This window comes from Aspergillus pseudotamarii (assembly GCF_009193445.1).
Source record: "Aspergillus pseudotamarii strain CBS 117625 unplaced genomic scaffold BDV38scaffold_114, whole genome shotgun sequence".
Taxonomy (NCBI): domain Eukaryota; kingdom Fungi; phylum Ascomycota; class Eurotiomycetes; order Eurotiales; family Aspergillaceae; genus Aspergillus; species Aspergillus pseudotamarii.
The window spans coordinates 21314-37083 of record NW_022475128.1 but is presented as its reverse complement, the minus strand read 5'-3'; the positions used below and the strand labels follow the sequence as shown (position 1 = coordinate 37083).

General features: G+C 47.6%; 8 protein-coding genes across 8 annotated transcripts; 2 read left to right on the top strand and 6 right to left on the bottom strand.

Moving 5' to 3' along the window:
* Positions 1 to 251: 251 nt before the first annotated feature.
* On the bottom strand, positions 252 to 2098 carry BDV38DRAFT_264670 (nascent polypeptide-associated complex subunit family protein). Its single transcript, XM_032056301.1, has 4 exons — positions 1853 to 2098; positions 1601 to 1683; positions 947 to 1119; positions 252 to 831 (listed from the first exon to the last, which is right to left on the bottom strand). The coding sequence occupies exons 2-4, from the start codon at positions 1645 to 1647 to the stop codon at positions 584 to 586; spliced, it is 468 nt and encodes a 155-aa protein (XP_031907412.1). The 5' UTR covers positions 1648 to 1683; positions 1853 to 2098; the 3' UTR covers positions 252 to 583.
* Positions 2099 to 2698: 600 nt separating this feature from the next.
* Positions 2699 to 4261, bottom strand: BDV38DRAFT_24983 (putative short-chain dehydrogenase/reductase family protein). The gene is made up of 2 exons (XM_032054898.1): positions 3741 to 4261; positions 2699 to 3655 (listed from the first exon to the last, which is right to left on the bottom strand). Exons 1-2 carry the CDS (start codon positions 3925 to 3927, stop codon positions 2814 to 2816), a joined length of 1029 nt encoding a protein of 342 aa, XP_031907411.1. The 5' UTR covers positions 3928 to 4261; the 3' UTR covers positions 2699 to 2813.
* Positions 4262 to 4404: 143 nt separating this feature from the next.
* BDV38DRAFT_264665 (serine hydrolase FSH) lies at positions 4405 to 5419 on the top strand. Its single transcript, XM_032056300.1, has 4 exons — positions 4405 to 4564; positions 4627 to 4645; positions 4738 to 4818; positions 4873 to 5419. Exons 1-4 carry the CDS (start codon positions 4523 to 4525, stop codon positions 5364 to 5366), a joined length of 636 nt encoding a protein of 211 aa, XP_031907410.1. The 5' UTR covers positions 4405 to 4522; the 3' UTR covers positions 5367 to 5419.
* BDV38DRAFT_264663 (palmitoyl-(protein) hydrolase) lies at positions 5420 to 6771 on the bottom strand. The gene is made up of 6 exons (XM_032056299.1): positions 6593 to 6771; positions 6523 to 6534; positions 6360 to 6450; positions 6244 to 6297; positions 5794 to 6182; positions 5420 to 5741 (listed from the first exon to the last, which is right to left on the bottom strand). The coding sequence occupies exons 1-6, from the start codon at positions 6673 to 6675 to the stop codon at positions 5636 to 5638; spliced, it is 735 nt and encodes a 244-aa protein (XP_031907409.1). The 5' UTR covers positions 6676 to 6771; the 3' UTR covers positions 5420 to 5635.
* A 1360-nt stretch (positions 6772 to 8131) lies between these two features.
* Positions 8132 to 9754, bottom strand: BDV38DRAFT_264661 (uncharacterized protein). The gene is made up of 2 exons (XM_032056298.1): positions 9649 to 9754; positions 8132 to 9592 (listed from the first exon to the last, which is right to left on the bottom strand). The coding sequence occupies exons 1-2, from the start codon at positions 9673 to 9675 to the stop codon at positions 8237 to 8239; spliced, it is 1383 nt and encodes a 460-aa protein (XP_031907408.1). The 5' UTR covers positions 9676 to 9754; the 3' UTR covers positions 8132 to 8236.
* Positions 9755 to 9920: 166 nt separating this feature from the next.
* BDV38DRAFT_264659 (putative GPI anchored protein) lies at positions 9921 to 11118 on the bottom strand. The gene is made up of 2 exons (XM_032056297.1): positions 10556 to 11118; positions 9921 to 10498 (listed from the first exon to the last, which is right to left on the bottom strand). The coding sequence occupies exons 1-2, from the start codon at positions 10970 to 10972 to the stop codon at positions 10220 to 10222; spliced, it is 696 nt and encodes a 231-aa protein (XP_031907407.1). The 5' UTR covers positions 10973 to 11118; the 3' UTR covers positions 9921 to 10219.
* A 571-nt stretch (positions 11119 to 11689) lies between these two features.
* Positions 11690 to 12785, bottom strand: BDV38DRAFT_264656 (copper transporter family protein). The gene is made up of 2 exons (XM_032056296.1): positions 12080 to 12785; positions 11690 to 12020 (listed from the first exon to the last, which is right to left on the bottom strand). The coding sequence occupies exons 1-2, from the start codon at positions 12547 to 12549 to the stop codon at positions 11906 to 11908; spliced, it is 585 nt and encodes a 194-aa protein (XP_031907406.1). The 5' UTR covers positions 12550 to 12785; the 3' UTR covers positions 11690 to 11905.
* Positions 12786 to 13040: 255 nt separating this feature from the next.
* On the top strand, positions 13041 to 15611 carry BDV38DRAFT_290366 (ferric reductase family protein). Its single transcript, XM_032061463.1, has 2 exons — positions 13041 to 13550; positions 13608 to 15611. Exons 1-2 carry the CDS (start codon positions 13387 to 13389, stop codon positions 15574 to 15576), a joined length of 2133 nt encoding a protein of 710 aa, XP_031907405.1. The 5' UTR covers positions 13041 to 13386; the 3' UTR covers positions 15577 to 15611.
* Positions 15612 to 15770: the final 159 nt, after the last annotated feature.

Below are 15770 nucleotides of genomic sequence, written 5' to 3'. Positions count from 1 at the left end.
GTATACTCTATGATTTATGGCATTTACTGGTCGGGATCTTGATTAATTTTGCATGGAAGGCGAAAGGAATTAATAAACTGGTCGCATGGTACCTGTCTACGGCTTTTTGTAGTATTACAGTGTCAAAGCACTTATAAATGTCGATCGTCGCATTACGACATGTGCCTTATTACCTCCCATTTTTAGGAAAAAAGTACTTCTACGATTACCCTTAGAAGCAGAACTTGTCGTAGCACGTTCTCATTGAACTCTGTAGACAAGACCCCTCCTATCATCTTCACCCATTGCACCATTTCGCAATCCTCAAACCCAAAAACACAATAACCCCTAAATGCCATCCCTAAAACCCAATTCCAAAGAACCAAAAGGAACCGGAATAGTAGAGTCCTCAAGAATAACAAGAAAGCATTAAAGCGAAGAGCGAAAAGCGAAAAGCGAAGTGTGAGAGTTAGTGAAGAAAGAAAAGAGAAGAGAAGAGAAGAGAAGAAACAAAGATGATGACAACCCTTTTTTAATGTCTTTGTTCACATTTTTTATATCAATCAATTAAAACTCATGATATGATATGATATGGGTAATGAATTTACTCGACATTGCTCTCGAAGTTCTCGCCCTCAACCAGATCAGGGATATCATCCTCATCATCATCCTTCTTGCCCTCAGCACCGGCCTGGTTCTTCTGCATGTTCTGGTAGCTCTCGGCGAGCTTGCGGAGGGAGGCGAGGCTGTCGGGGCCAAGCTGGTTCAGGATACCGGGGACGAGCTCGGTGAGTTCCTTCTCTTCGCCGTTACCGTAGAGAGCGAAGGTGTTGGAGGGGACGGAGGCGTGGACTTTATAGAGAGTAAGATAAGTAAGCAATTTGTTTTTCTTTTTGTTAGATTGCGACGTTTCCAACCGGCGGGTGCCGGATGGATTTATAAGCGCCGGGGGGGTGGTTATATATACCCTTGGGAGCACCGAAGTGGATGACGTTTCCGTCTTCCTTGAACATGTTGACCTCCTCGATGGCCTGGATGGGCTGGACGTTCATCTTCTTCAGGGTAGCCTGGAGCTTCTTGTCGTCGGCGCCGGAGGACTTGTGGACCTTCTTGACCTTGCGGCGGGGAGTGCCCTTGCCTCTGTTTTTAGGATATTTCGTCAGTCGGGTAGATTCATGGTCGGACTTGTAGGAATTGGGAGTAGATCTGGTATTGAGAAGAGAAGGGCGAGATAGGGCATTGGGAATGTGTGGGTTAATTTCCCATTTTCGTGGTCGAATGCGGTACCCGAGGGAGAGACTGTGCGAAAAGAAAAAGAGAATTTATACGTACCCTGTTCAACAGGATGATATAGGTTAGCTAACATATCACGTCACATTATCCAAAAAAAATTCAAAAGTAATCCCCATTTCCGAAGCTTCCCAGGATTTCATGTCGCGAGTGGCGTCTGGTCCTTGGAGCTTTGGCGATTTGCAGACTCGTCCGTGTCGGGTATCGCATTTCCTCCGGCTTAAGCGACCAGTTCCTCTCGCTGCCAATGCCACTAAATCCCAGGACCACTTATTTCCAGAAGGGATTGGGGGGGAAAATAGAGGAAAGAAAAATATCAGATGGACACGTACCAATCCGCACGCTAGCCTGCATGCGAGCCAACTTTGCCTGATCCATGATGATGATTGTGCGTTGAGAAGATGTTCCTTGAACCTAGTGGGATGAATGGACGTCAATAATCTGGATCTGTGGAAACTCGGACTCGGTAAGGCTTTGTGGCAGAATGTGTGGCTGCCAAGAAAGCGGTGGCTGATGCTTTCCTCCGGGGGATTTCAAGAGAGAGGATGAGCGGGGGGTTAAATTGAAGAGTGACAATACACACCGGTTAGGGAAGACGAATGACAGGGTGAACGGTTGCAGAGAGTACAAAGGGGAGAAAAGGATTCCACGTACCAAAAGAAGGGGAAGATAGTTAGTCAGTGAACGGTTGTGAGAGTCACCGTGATCGAGAGAGAATGTCGTAGTGTGGCTGATGAGATGATGAGGTGAAAGTTGGTTGGTTTGTGTGGGGAGGGGGGGGTAACGCTGATTGTGGCTGTTACCTACTCGACCTTTCCCTCTTCTTTCTCCTCAAAGCTACTGTCTGTCTCTTTCCTCTACGCGGTTGGGGATTTCCTCTTTACGCTAGATTGTTTCACCTTCATCCGTGCTTCCCTTCTACCTGAATTTGTCTCTCTGTACTACATAGTCGTCGGTCTGCTGGTGGTCCGGATATTGATTGTGGGCGCGAATTGGCTTTGGAGGTTTGGCAGCTGCTCGGCTAAACCCTAACGATCATGGATCCGTAGTCATGCATGTCAATAAGTAGTGCATGGGTGAAGGTGAAAAATTCCGGAAAGACCAGCTCTCTGCCATTCTTTGTGGTTTTGGCGACAGAGCTATCCTGTCAGTTAGGATACACTCAAATCTCATACCGCTTTAGCCGTCCTGCTACTAGGTAGTCCAGCCGGCTACCCAATCGCTTTCCATACTTTACTAAGTACTCTGTACGGTCCGAGTCATTCATAACCTGAACCTTCGAAAGCAAAATTGTTTTTTGTAAGGAAAAGAGAAAAGTAAAATGAAAAATAAAAATAAAAAAAAATAAAAATAATACAAGTCAAATGACACTGATTAGCCAACCATTTAGCCAAAAAGAAATTATCAGTATACTAACTCCAGGTTAGTCAGAACTTGCGCAAGTCCTGCAATAGCCCAAGTAGAAAACGATTAAGATTAGACTTATATATCAACCAGCTAATGTGTGTATCATATTGCAAGGCAGCACGAGGCAGAGGAGAGGATCACAATTTCTCAGCGATCTGGTTCTCTGTCCATTCCCAAAGCTTTCGTGCCAGGTCTGCATCATCGGCGAATCTGCTCGAGCCGCGTACCCCGATGGGAACATAGTAAGCGCCATTGACCAATTGCTCTCTCTTCGTCCCGGCAGCCCAGAGCTGGTTCATCGCCCCTGTGCGTACACTACGAAACACGGTAGAAAGTACACCGACCCCAAACCTTGAGATGGCATTCATCGCGCCGGTATGGCGGTATAGTTCGCTAGACACTGCACCCGGATGAACAGAAACCGAGAGAATTTCTGGGTATCGGCGGGCAAGCTCCGACGCGAAAAGGATGTTAGCAGCTTTAGACGCGCTATAGCGTACGAGCGTGTGGGCGGCCAGGAGAGCAGACGCTGAGGTCATGACATCAAAGGATGGAGCGGCATGGCTCCCCACGGAACTCAACGTCACGATTCTTACATCTGATGCGGCGTTTCCAACGGTTTTTTCTAGCGTAGGGAGGAGCAGTTTGGTAAGCAGGAAATGGCCAATATGGTTTGTTCCAAATTGAATTTCAAAGCCTTCCTTTGTAAGCTCTGGCGGATTCGCCATGGTGCCAGCGTTGAGGATCAAGATATCCAAACGATCACACTCCGAGCAAAACTTCTCTGCCGCATCGCGTATAGACTGGAAAGAAGACAAGTCAAGATCAATATGTCTAATGTCAACGGAGGCTGAAGTGGTTTCTTTAATCGAGCTGATGGCCTCATGAGCTTTAGTAGCATCTCGAGCGGCTAGGTATATGCGCGACGGGTTATGTTGAGCAAGCTGAAGGACTGTTTCTTTTCCAAGACCGGCATTCCCTATAAAAAAAACCCCCGTTCCACGTTAGTATGCTATGGCTGGAAAGAAGGTGTGTATGGATTCGAAACTCAGTCAAAAATTTACCTCCTGTGACAAAAAGGACCTTCCCAGAGAGGTCGCCAATATCTCGGCTCGGCTCAAAGGAGGATCCCAACAGGCCAAAGGTAGCTTCACTCAGCGTAGGACCAAGACTTGAGTACATATCCAATGGATGGCGCAAGCCATGCAAGGCAAAAGAGCAATTGAGAGCGATATTTTGATAGAGAGACATGTCGAACGTAATGTACTGTACACTAGTCAAAGAGGAGCTGTGCAGTTAGTTGACGCCTTCGGGGTATATACAACTAGCCGGATCCTTTTGGTGCTGGAGGGTAGAGATGCCGTGAAACGTGGGCGTTGATTGCCATGATCCGTCCTTGTCCAACGACCGAGGTTCCGAGATTAACTCTCGATCTAAATTGAATTTCTCCACTTAGTAGACAACGCAAGGGGGTATATGATTGCAATTCATCCAGAATGGGTTCTCGATCGATTTAAGACGTGTTTCAATGAAAAGAGAACCGAAAAGGATGAATATACTCCATGTGTAAGGAATCCACTTTTCTCACGTAGATTGTGGTAGTGGTGAGCGATCGAGAAACTAGTGAAATGCAAGGTAAGCGACTAGGTAATGAAATCCCGTGTTCTGTTTTAAATTCGGGTAATCTGCACCGTCAGCATGAACCTTCTAAGAGTAAGAGTCAGAACATATTTAGCCATTCAACATTCCATAGTTTGAGTTCAATTTAACCTACATCTAAAGTTCGATTGCGGATTGTTCTTGGGACTGCTCAAGATAAATCACCATATACCTTCATATACTCAATATGCGATTCCTGTGTTTACATGGCTCCGGCACGAGCGGGGAAGTATGTGGAACAACGACTGCTTTCCGTCTCTCAACCACATGAAGATACTGATTAACAGGCAGATTTTTGAAATCCAATCCGGTAATTCAATCAACATCTAGCGGCCCTGGAGAGGAAGCCACAGATGACCATGACATATCGTCCCACAAATCGTCAGTTCTAACCACAAACAGGCGGCATAAGCCAGGCTCTGGAAACAAAGGGGCATCGCTTCACATATATCGATGGCCGGTTGGACTCTGAACCTGAGCCAGGTACGAGTTTTCCCCCTCGCTCTCTCTCCATAACATCGCCTTAACTGGGCTTAGAACTGAAGGGCATCTTGGATCCCCCATTCTACAAGCACTACCCCCGCGATATCGCACCCGGCGAAGACCTCGCGCGTGCCATCGAGTACACCATGAATATCATTAAGACAAAGGGTCCATTCGACGCTGTAATGGGGTTCTCACAAGGCGCCGCTCTTGCAAGTTCTATGATTGTCAACCATGCAAAAACACATGACGTGCCGCTGTTCAAAGCCGCCGTCTTTATCTGCGGTGCGGCGCCGTACGAGGCATCTGGAAAGGAGACTATTCAGCCGACGCCAGGGGAGTATCTGGTCAAAATTCCTACAACCCATATCGTCGGTAAGCAGGATGAGATTTACGACCTCAGTATGCAATTGTATGGCCTTTGTGAACCCTCGAAGGCGGAATTTTACGACCACGGATCGAGGCATTTGATCCCCTTCGATAGCAAGAATACAGAGGCTATGATTGCTGCTATCGAAAAGACTATTAAGCGTGCGAGGACAGGGTAGAACTCAAGAAACCCGCTTTGCTTTATTCGAGATGCGAAAACGATACGAACAGGGAATCATGTGCAATGCGTCTGGCCTTTTAGACAATAGATGAATATAAACATATGTATCAAACAGGATTCTGATGCTCAATGTTATCTCTTTGAACCGTCGCTTCTATCCCGAAAGTTGTATCTCGAGAGCAATATTGCAATCAATAAGCATACCATACCCAAGACAATGCTAAATGTCATCTTCTCCAAGATCGAGACCCGGGAGGGACCATTGAGTCATAGCCCAGCGGAAGCCTGGCCATCACCTTCAGCAGGGATGACCTGCTGAAGGAACTTTTCCAGATCTTCGATTTCCTGGGGATCGGCAGAATGGCCAAGATCACTAATGTCGAATCAGTAACACAATCATCCCGTGCAGAGATGGAAATACTCACGGGTAAGAGTTGAACTGAACATTCTCCAATCCGAGTTCTTGAAGCAGCTTCGACGAGGTCTTTCCAAACTCATACTTCACAATATCATCATCGGTCCCATGAGCAAGGAAGAACGGTGTCTTCTTGTTCGGCCAGTCTTCGGGAATCTGGTTCTTGATGCGATCGCTCAGAAGCAAGTAGCATGAAAGTCCGAATACGCCTCCCAGTTTTTCCTTGTTGGTAACACCTGTAAACACAGACATCGCGCCTCCTTGGGAGAATCCACCTAGAACTATGCGCGAAGGATTGATGCCCTGATCGATTTGTTCCTTGATCAGGGTGTTGAAGTACTCGCGGGAGCGGAGGATGCCTGGTTCGTCCTGGCTGCGGATGGCTTCTTCGAAATCCAGCTGCCAAGGTGTTAATTGGAACCAATACAGTAGGAATTAACTAGGAACACGGGCAACTCACATCACGGCCGAGCTTGGAAAGGTCGTACCATCCAGGCATTGACATACCAAAATTCTGTAATGCACAGAATCATTCATCAGTCCATTATCTCTCACCCAAGGGCATTATTTACTTACCACTGTGATAGGAATCATGGGGGCATTGGGGAAAATAAAGGTTACTTCTTCGAACAAGCCTCTACGGCGCCAGTTCTGAGCAAGGCCCATCCTATTAGGAGAACGCGGTTAGTGCCTGTATTAGGCATCCTTCAATTTCTTGGAGAGGGAAATTAATACATACCATCCAGCACCGCTGTTCCAAGGGAAAGCTGTTAGCTAACTGGTACTACCTTTCAGGCATGGGCACCAACCTGTCGCCCAGACCATGAGCCATGATCACGGTTGCGGTATGTTTCTTGAGCGCAGGAACGACAAAAGGAGCCCGGGTCGCCATTTTTGCTGGAATTATATAGTCGCGGCAAAATATTGACCGAATAACTGGGTGTAGATGAAGAAGAAGAGACGTGGTCCACAAAAGAAGGAATATCGGAGGATAGGGAGAAGAAAGAAACGCTACCTAGATAATTAAGACGATAACGCGATAAACATCCCCCGCGATTCTGCCTATCGAAGCTCTCACCGCCTAGTCTGATAATGGATCATGCCCCCAACAAAGACCACAAACCCGACTTTGTGTTTACTTCAGTGGGTGTGAGCTGAACAACAACTCTGTGCAAATATTGAATACTGCGCACCCCAGTACATGCTGCTTTGGGGCGGAAATGATTCAGAAGTAATGGTGAAGGTGTCCCCCTGAGCGTTGCAATAGACATAAGGGAGGGAAAGATTGACTTATTCGGTGCTAGTATGGACATCGTCTTGCTAAAATACCGGAATTTTTTTTGAATTCAACGGTTGGAATGCCAATGTTAGCTGTTTATCGATACTGCACCACCTTGGGTGAGATTTACAGAGTCGGTAAATGCTAGCTTACGTATAGAATGTAATGTAAAACATGCTCTACCTTTACGGAGGGGTAATAAAAAGTAATTCTGTACTAGCAGTAGATTGTATAGCATTCAACTTTATCAAAACGGAAAATAAAGGCAAGCTTTGGCCACATTTTAATCCATTATCCATAAAGAATCATCTCGAATTGGCAAACTTGCTTGCCCATAGATTTACCCAATTGAGTTGGTCTGTAGTAAATATCTATATTAGTTCACGTAGGGTTTGCCAGAAGAATTACAGCGATAGATGGCTCAATTACATGCCCTATCTTTGGTCAGAATTTTGAACTAGACATCTTACCGAGCTATGGAATGATAGATCGTCACAGGCTTCTGAAGTAAGCAGGCCACACCCGTGTCTCTGTTTGGAGAGACGAGCGATGGTCCTTTGTGACCACCTAGCCAAGTTCCATGTATCACTGAAGCTCATGACCCCATGACAGGAGCAGCTCCAATGAGATCAAGCGGTGTCCATTTGGTTCTAGGGCTGGATCGGCTATATCTTGAATTCCGTCTGCCACGTATCTACAAATTGCAGATCAGGGAAACCGAGGCGACCTAACAAATTATTGTATAGGCATGAGTCAGAGGGAACTTGATCTGTGGTTTCTCTGATGCTTTCCCATAGCCACAATCCATGATCTGGTGAATGTTCCGGGGAAAGATAACCTTGAGATACCAACCCCAAACAACCTTAGCTATAGGAAAGAAACAGTTGATATATCACAGAAAGATCAAGTCATTTCCAGAAGGATCTTGCAGACTGGACTCACATGCGAGCGCTTCGCTTTCTTGTAGGTCTCTTATATACAGGTACATTAAAGACCGACCTATATCTCTCAATTAATTCAGAATTGCTAAAATATCAAGCTGTACTGAATACAAATGGGTGGACAGTGGTGACTCTTACTTATTACTATGATTACCAGTTCTATATACTTGATTAAAACTGTGGAGTGCAAACAATGGAAAGACAAAAAAGGAAACCACGTAGAAACAAAACCATCACATACAGAGATCGTAAACCTCCTTCCTTATCGACTCAATAACATTTAGGATAAACAAATCCTCCACAACACCCTTCTGCCACGTAAACATCAACACCAAGCAACCATCACCGCCCGAAACAACAGAGACTCCAATCGCACTTCCCGTAACAGACGCACTCTGCGAGAAAACGACGCGTCCAACCCGCGGCATCCCTTCTGCTGGTGTACCAGAAGGAAAAGCCCCGACATTTGACACCTCATAGGTGGACGACCTCGGCTGCCCGAGCTTTGACAGGTAGAGCTCATTTTGGTAATCGTTTACGTACCTAAGAAGATTGGCAGAAGTGTCCTTACCTTCTTTGCTGAGTTCTCTTTCGATTGTCACACGAGACCGCACGGTCACGAACCAGGGGAATGAGGTCTCACTGACATCTTTCCGAGAGTAGTCTTCGGTATTTTCTTGAACAAAGACGCCCATCGAATCTTCTGTGATGGGCTCGGGAAGCCAGCGACGGTTGGACATCGCGCAGGAGCATCTGACCTTTGTGGAGGATTCGGGGAGATGGGCGAAGAGGGAGCGAGCGACGATTGTTTGGAGAGCGGCCGTTATGGTTGTCTTGTTTTCGCGGCAGCGGTCTCTGAGTGTGGATGATAGGTGCTTTGGGAACACGATGTGCTTTAGCTTCGTCTCCAAGGGGAGCTTGATCTCCGAGCCGGTCCATAAACCCGGATCTCGGGGGTCGTAGATCTTAGCTTTGAAGAGTTGAACAGCCAGGTAAGTGTACGACACTAGCTTAGGATGAACGGCTTCCCCGGGAGGCAGAAGCGGTGAATCAGGCGATGGAATAACTTCCTTGACGTCGTCGACAGTCAACGATGACAAAGATTGCAACGCCTGCAGGAAGGATCTGTGGAAGACTTTTCCCGATGAGCCGTCAGAAATGGCATGATGGAAGACAAAGACGACGGTGAACCGTCTTTCGGCAGCATCGGCATCATCGGTCAACACGAAAATTCTCCAGAATGGCAATGGAAGCTCAAAAGAGGTATTATGCTGGGAGCTTAGCAACACATCCAGCTCTTCGTCCCGGTCTTCTGCATCGGAGAAACCGTGCTCACGCTTCTGGAAAAAGACCGATTGGCTGAGATCGATGCTCGGGAGACGTGCGAAGTAAGGCTCCTTTGTCTCCTCGTCGATTGGGACGGCTGAAAGAATTGGGTGCTGCGCAATGAGTATTTCACATGCTTTGTAGATATAGTCTTTGATTGGGAGGGTAAATGATCCCGGAAGTGTGTAAGTTGCTGCTACGGCTACATTGTAATAGAACCTTAGGTGGTGGCGTGCGGTGGAGCATAGCTCTATGCGACCGACCTGCTGGGCGTCAGTTATGGGGCAATGCTGTGGCCCTCATGTGAACGCTCACTGACCGGTCGAAGCTTTGGGAGTTGGTCCATGGCTTTCAATGGGAGATGGGTAGCCACGGAAACATGGAAGCCTATGATAGCGGATGGATAACATATTGTACATTTATGCACGTGACATAAATGCTGCCCTAATTTAATATGGCCGGGATGTTGACCACATCGCGTTTTAGGCCTAGCGCCCGATATCCTTGTTCTCGATTCCTCTGATTCCTACGCATAAGTAGGGCCTCATGGCCACCTCGATGGGAGTGCAATACGGCCTGTCCCACCTGATCTAACGCTTCGTCATACTATACGCTGATACGGGAGAATATGAAAGAACGAAGACCGTGGAGTTTATTCTCCTATCCTGTTGGGCCAGGCATGGCTTTTTCAGATTGTGCATAGCTGCAGGATATAAAAAGATATAATATACAATGGATGCGTCATAGGACAACAGAATCATTACTCATGACCATAACAGCCCCTCTATATAGAGTGAAGGGCAGGAAGAAAAAAGGAAAGCGGGAAAAAAAAAAAGAGCCGTAGACTTATTGTTCTCCCATAGCCTGGAAGAACTACCTGAAGGTAAAATTCACAGAATTGCCATCCCACCAACAACTGCAGCACCCAACATTCCCCAAGCGGCAGTCTCTAGGGCGACCGCACCAGCAGTGGATGTAGCGCTACCGGTAGAAGAACTGGAAGAAGAGGAGGGCGACGAGGAGCCGCTCTGCGCCTGACCATCGGCAGTGGACTCGTTCGCATTGCGCTTTGCGGCATCCCCGGTGAATGAAGTCGCCTTAACTCCAGTGTTATTCGAGCAAGAGGAGGGTGCGGAGTAGTCCGCCTCCGTGAACTGGATATCAGCACACTGGAATGAAACGTCAGTACCATGCACCACATGAGGATTGATTGATCCAGGACGTACCGCGTAAAGACCACCGCTTGGGTCACCATTGCTCTGCACCTGCAGGGTTGCGTTCATTCCTTCTGTCAACTTGACGCCGACGATGGACTCATCGAAAGTGATATTGGGGAGGCAGAAGGAGCCCAACCCCTCCACTCGGAAGGTCGGGTGGAGAGTAATGTTGAAATTGGTGCCAGGGTCGTTTCCAAGAGCAAGAAGCACTTCCACAGCTGTCTGGGCATGGCCCATTGTCAAGGCAACAGGGAAGTCACCGGCGGAAAGAGAGACCTTCGTCCGTTCCGAAGATTGAGACAGTCCACTGCAGGGAAATTGAGTCATCTTATCCTCATCGAATCCACGACTAGTCGGGTAGTTCAGCTTGAAGTGAGCGGAAACCAGGGGCGCGAGAGACGCCAGGGAAAGGATTGAGAGCTTCATAGTCGCTGTGGAGTTGAAGATTAAGACACTCGAATAGAATATAGGTGTATGGAGGGAGAGGTATTAGACAAATACGGTAGGGGAATTGATTACATTATATAGTATTTGGAGGGGGGGTTGGTTGGTTGACTGAAGGTGTAGTGGACATCGATCGGCAACTTCGGCACTTTTCTACTCATAGGGACAAAACTGTTATCAATTGGAAATTTAACGGAGATTAATGCATTGGACCAAAGTTCCACCATATTCAAGCGTCATTGACCTAATATGAGGTTTCTTTGAAATCCGGACTGGATCTGGGCGCCATCGTGTTGTTTGCTTCACATAAACCAAGAACACATGCACAGAGACTAAGATGGAAACGGTTAGGAAATGTGCTCATTTCTTCTCAAAAGCTTTAAAGCACCTGCAGTTCCTCAGGTGGAGCCCCCCTGTCGGCAGTATGGACCAATAGGGAGAGTCACACATCAACCACTCTCGAGGTCCTTGGGCCTGAGGCACTTTGGCGTTCAGTCATCGCGCAATCTGACCTCCAACCCTAGTTGAAGTTTATTGGGCGAAAATGGACTCATCATTCAATGTAACCAAAAAGGGAACGACAAAAATGAAACGGGAGCCCCGGAAATTTTCCTGGGGTAGGTGACATCGACTGATCTGGCATAGAAGTACTACTACATTGTAAGTTAATAGCTACTTATCCTACTGTCATTCGTTGACATGAAAGTGAGCACATGGGTATCACCATTGGTACCTTCGAGGAGAATTCATGATAATAACAACGGGTAGAGGTATCATGGACAGGTAATCGAACGCTTCAAACTCCGCTAAATGCATGCAATGCTCGCCTTAACCCCAGGGCAATTAGTGGAATGCCCAAACGCCAAACCCAGGTTGTATAGATGGAAAATAAGAATTACGCCTGCAGAAGTGTCGTCAATGGCCATGCTCATTCCATTGAATATACCGCCCCACCGCCAGTTCGCCTAGAAAAGCACCACCCAACACAGAGCAGAAGTAGCCAATATTCATAGTCATGACAGCCAACATGCTGGAAAAAGGTCAGTACATACTGAAATCAATGAGGAAAGATGACAAGCCAACACGTACAGCAGATATGACACTCCTGTAATTAAGAGAAAAAGGAATGCTCGCGGCAGATCGACACTGAATCTGAACGGAAGAGGCTCGCGTGTAGCCCGGCGCACAACTTTAACGGACTCTTCCACCCCTTGCGCGGATACGAGTGAAGCCACTTTGGCATCCGGATCGGCGTCGATACGACCAGCTTCCGTTGACTTGCCCGCGACGGCCACGTAGCGACGATTCAGATGAGCATTCAACCAGTGCTGCTCCATGACACCCTTGAACGCAACCAGGAGTCGGCCAATAATGGATAGAATGATAAGGAAGATGCACGTGCCAGCATACGCGCCACTGGATGATGGCGTCCACTGAGACGAGAACAGGGGTGTATCCTGGGCATTAACGAAGACCATTGCCATCGACATCGTCATGGATGATGAGGATGATGAGGAAGAGGACGAGTGTGATGAATGATCCATGCTGCTCATATCCATGGTGACAGGTTTGGCGTTCACTCTCCAGTTGACTCTTTGAAATAGTAATCTCGATGAAGGCGCCCCGCTATCTCGGATATCAGATCTCTCTTCTGAACTCAATCAAGGGATTTGATATGATAGTTGTCGCTGTAGTCAAGGGGTGATGTTGTTCAGGGTGCTGAGGAGGGAAGGAGAAAAGGAGGATGAGAGGAGTGAAAAGAAAGCACGACGAAGTGGAGAGAGAATGCCATGATGATTAGAGACGGCGTTGGGATCTTTATTAAAAGTTGAGACAAACTGACAGGCTTGAATGCGGACCAGAGCCAAGCGTCACACCAGCGGCCTAAGGGTGGGGACGTGAGCACATTTTAAGGGCCGGGGCCAATCACGGGTCAGAGATTAGGGCTCCATCCGCAAACATCTACTTTGGAGTGTGAGCAGATTATTAGTCTTAAGAGTGGAAATGGAAAGCAAACCAAATAAAATTAAATCAGAGAACACGCGTTAATAATTACTTAACTACATGGAGACTTGGTCGTTCTATCTGATAAGCAGTTTGCATATTTTCCGGTCATTTCTGCTTCATCTATCCCCCTCACTCGCTTTCTCCCTCCTCTGTCTCTCTTCACCGAATATGACCTCCTACTGATTTCCCGGTGAATAACGCTTCAGTCGACGGAGATCCTTTTAGATCCATCCCGGACTGTGTACAACCCAGTCATTATAATAGTGCCACGTGAGAAGTTCAAGAAGATGTCATGATACCCCGCAATAGTGCTATTCAATTAATTGCTATTATTCTCGATTGAAGATTACCGATATCCGTCACAAAGAAACAGCACGCACAACTCCACCATGTCAATGGGTGGGATGAACATGGGCCCAATGGGCCATATGTCCATGGGCGATGGCGTTCCAGGCCTCTTCTATCTCCAGAAGATGTATTGGGCAGTAGTAGGAAGCGCCATAGCTGCTGGGACAGTAGTCAATGCTTTCAATAATTTCCTCGCATTTCAAAGGTCAGTATAGCCCCCCCGTCGTTCGAGAGATACAGCAAAGCTTACTCGTAACTCCAGACTAAGAGATTCCACTCTCACCCCGTCAAAACCCAAATCACTCTTCTTCAATACATGCGCCACTCTGACGGCAGTCGTTCGAGAAGCAAGCTACGCAACGTTGCCCCCATGGTCACTAGGTGGCCGCATCTTTCACTTTGCCCCGCTAGGTCCACTAGCCATCATCTTAGCCAATCTAGTCGTGGTCCTTGTCTTCTGCTTCTACAAGTTGGACACAACAGATCAATGGAAATGGGAAGATGTTGGCTATCGCACCGGATTTGTAGCTATTGCCCAGATGCCTTTGATCTTCCTGCTGGCAGGAAGACAGAATATCATTGGACTTCTAGTCGGCATGAGTTATGAAAGATTAAATTGGTTCCATCGCTGGATTTCCCGGACTCTATGGCTAACAGTCACGATTCATATGGGATTTTGGTTCCGGAGCTGGGGACGCTACGACTACATCACGTACCAACTGAAAAACGATCCCTTGTCGAAACGGGGCTTTGCTGCGTGGTGTATCTTGACCTTTATCGTCCTATCATCCATGGCACCCATACGACGACTAAGTTATGAATTCTTCGTTTTGCAACACCTCGTGACATTCGTTGGATTTATTGTTGCAGTTTGGCTACATGCCGCGGATGAAGTCAAAGTGTGGGTGTGGATTTCTATCGGTTTGCTCGTTTTTGACCGCGTCGCGCGATACGCATGGGCCACATATGCCAATTTATCCATCTTCCACCGCTCTACTTCAAGCACGAAGCATGCCCTCTGGGCTAACCGGGCTTCTTTTACTCCCTTACCAGGGAATATCACTCGCATTACAATCGACAGCCCGGGCATCCGATGGGAACCCGGACAGCATGTGTTCCTGACATGTCATTCAATCGTGCCCCTCCAAAGCCACCCATTCACCATCGCCTCTATCCCTGCCGACAACAAGATGGAGTTTTTTGTACGCTCTGAGAAAGGAGGCACTAGGCGTTTCTTCCGTTATGCATCTAGACATCACCACGTTTTAGGCTCCGGGGATACGGCCCCCGTGAAACCGGCCCGAACCGTGTTCATTGACGGACCATACGGAAGAATGAGGCCGCTCCGTCAGTTCGACAGTGTGGTACTGCTTGCGGGAGGAATGGGGGTGACCTTCATCATCCCCTGTCTGCGAGATATTGTGTCCCGGTGGAAAATGGAATGTCTCGGAGACAAGGAGCAGTCTGAGAAATCTTCGCGACTCATACCGACCAAACGTATCCGATTTGTATGGGTGATCAAATCGCGGGCTCAACTTAGCTGGTTTGAGACACAATTGCAGTCCGTGTTAGCTGATGTAGAAGAATGTCGCCGTGCTCAGCCTGACATGATCCGAGAGGTTGAACTGAGCATATATGTGACCTGTGACGAAAAGCTGGAGCCACAGCCGCAACCAGTGCAGACTCTCTGCTCGCAGGCCCAGCATGACTCCACAATTGTCAGTACTCGCCAAGATGCCAATAGTATAGAACCAGCTGCTACCACAGACGAGAAACGCAGCAAAAAAGACGATGTTTCGATCCATTCCATCTCCAAAGTTTCTTCCGCAGAGTCTACACCACAGAATGGCTGCCTCCCTGGTGGCGGATGCTGCTGTACAACTGCCATTGAAGATGAGGATAATAATAGCATCACCGAACATAAATGTTCCTGCTCCGGGCATGCCGCTACCTCTCAAGTTCCGGGGCCGGAGCCAGAGAAGCCGGACGTTAAAGCAGCATCAATTAGAGTACCCGAGCTCCCCATGTTCTCCGGTCGACCGCAACCACGAACCATCATCCGCAAAGTCTTGGAGAAAGCCGAAGGTGAGAGTGCCGTGGTGGTCTGTGGACCGCAGGGTCTATCAGATGATGTGCGTCGGAGTGTGGTGTATTTGAGCGATGAACGGGCAGTGCATAAGGGAACAGGGGCGCAGGGCATATATCTACATGTGGAGAAGTTTGGGTGGTAGAAGTCTTGTCTTCGAGTATATCATGCATGCTTTACGACTGTACATATCGACTTTGACAAATGGACATAGCTAATTTGCGAATTTTAATATACCATACTACTTCAGTATAAACAACAACCGGTGGAAGATACGGAGTAATAGTTCAAAACGTGTGCCTATCCCTAACCACACCTCTTTACTACATCTTCTAAAAT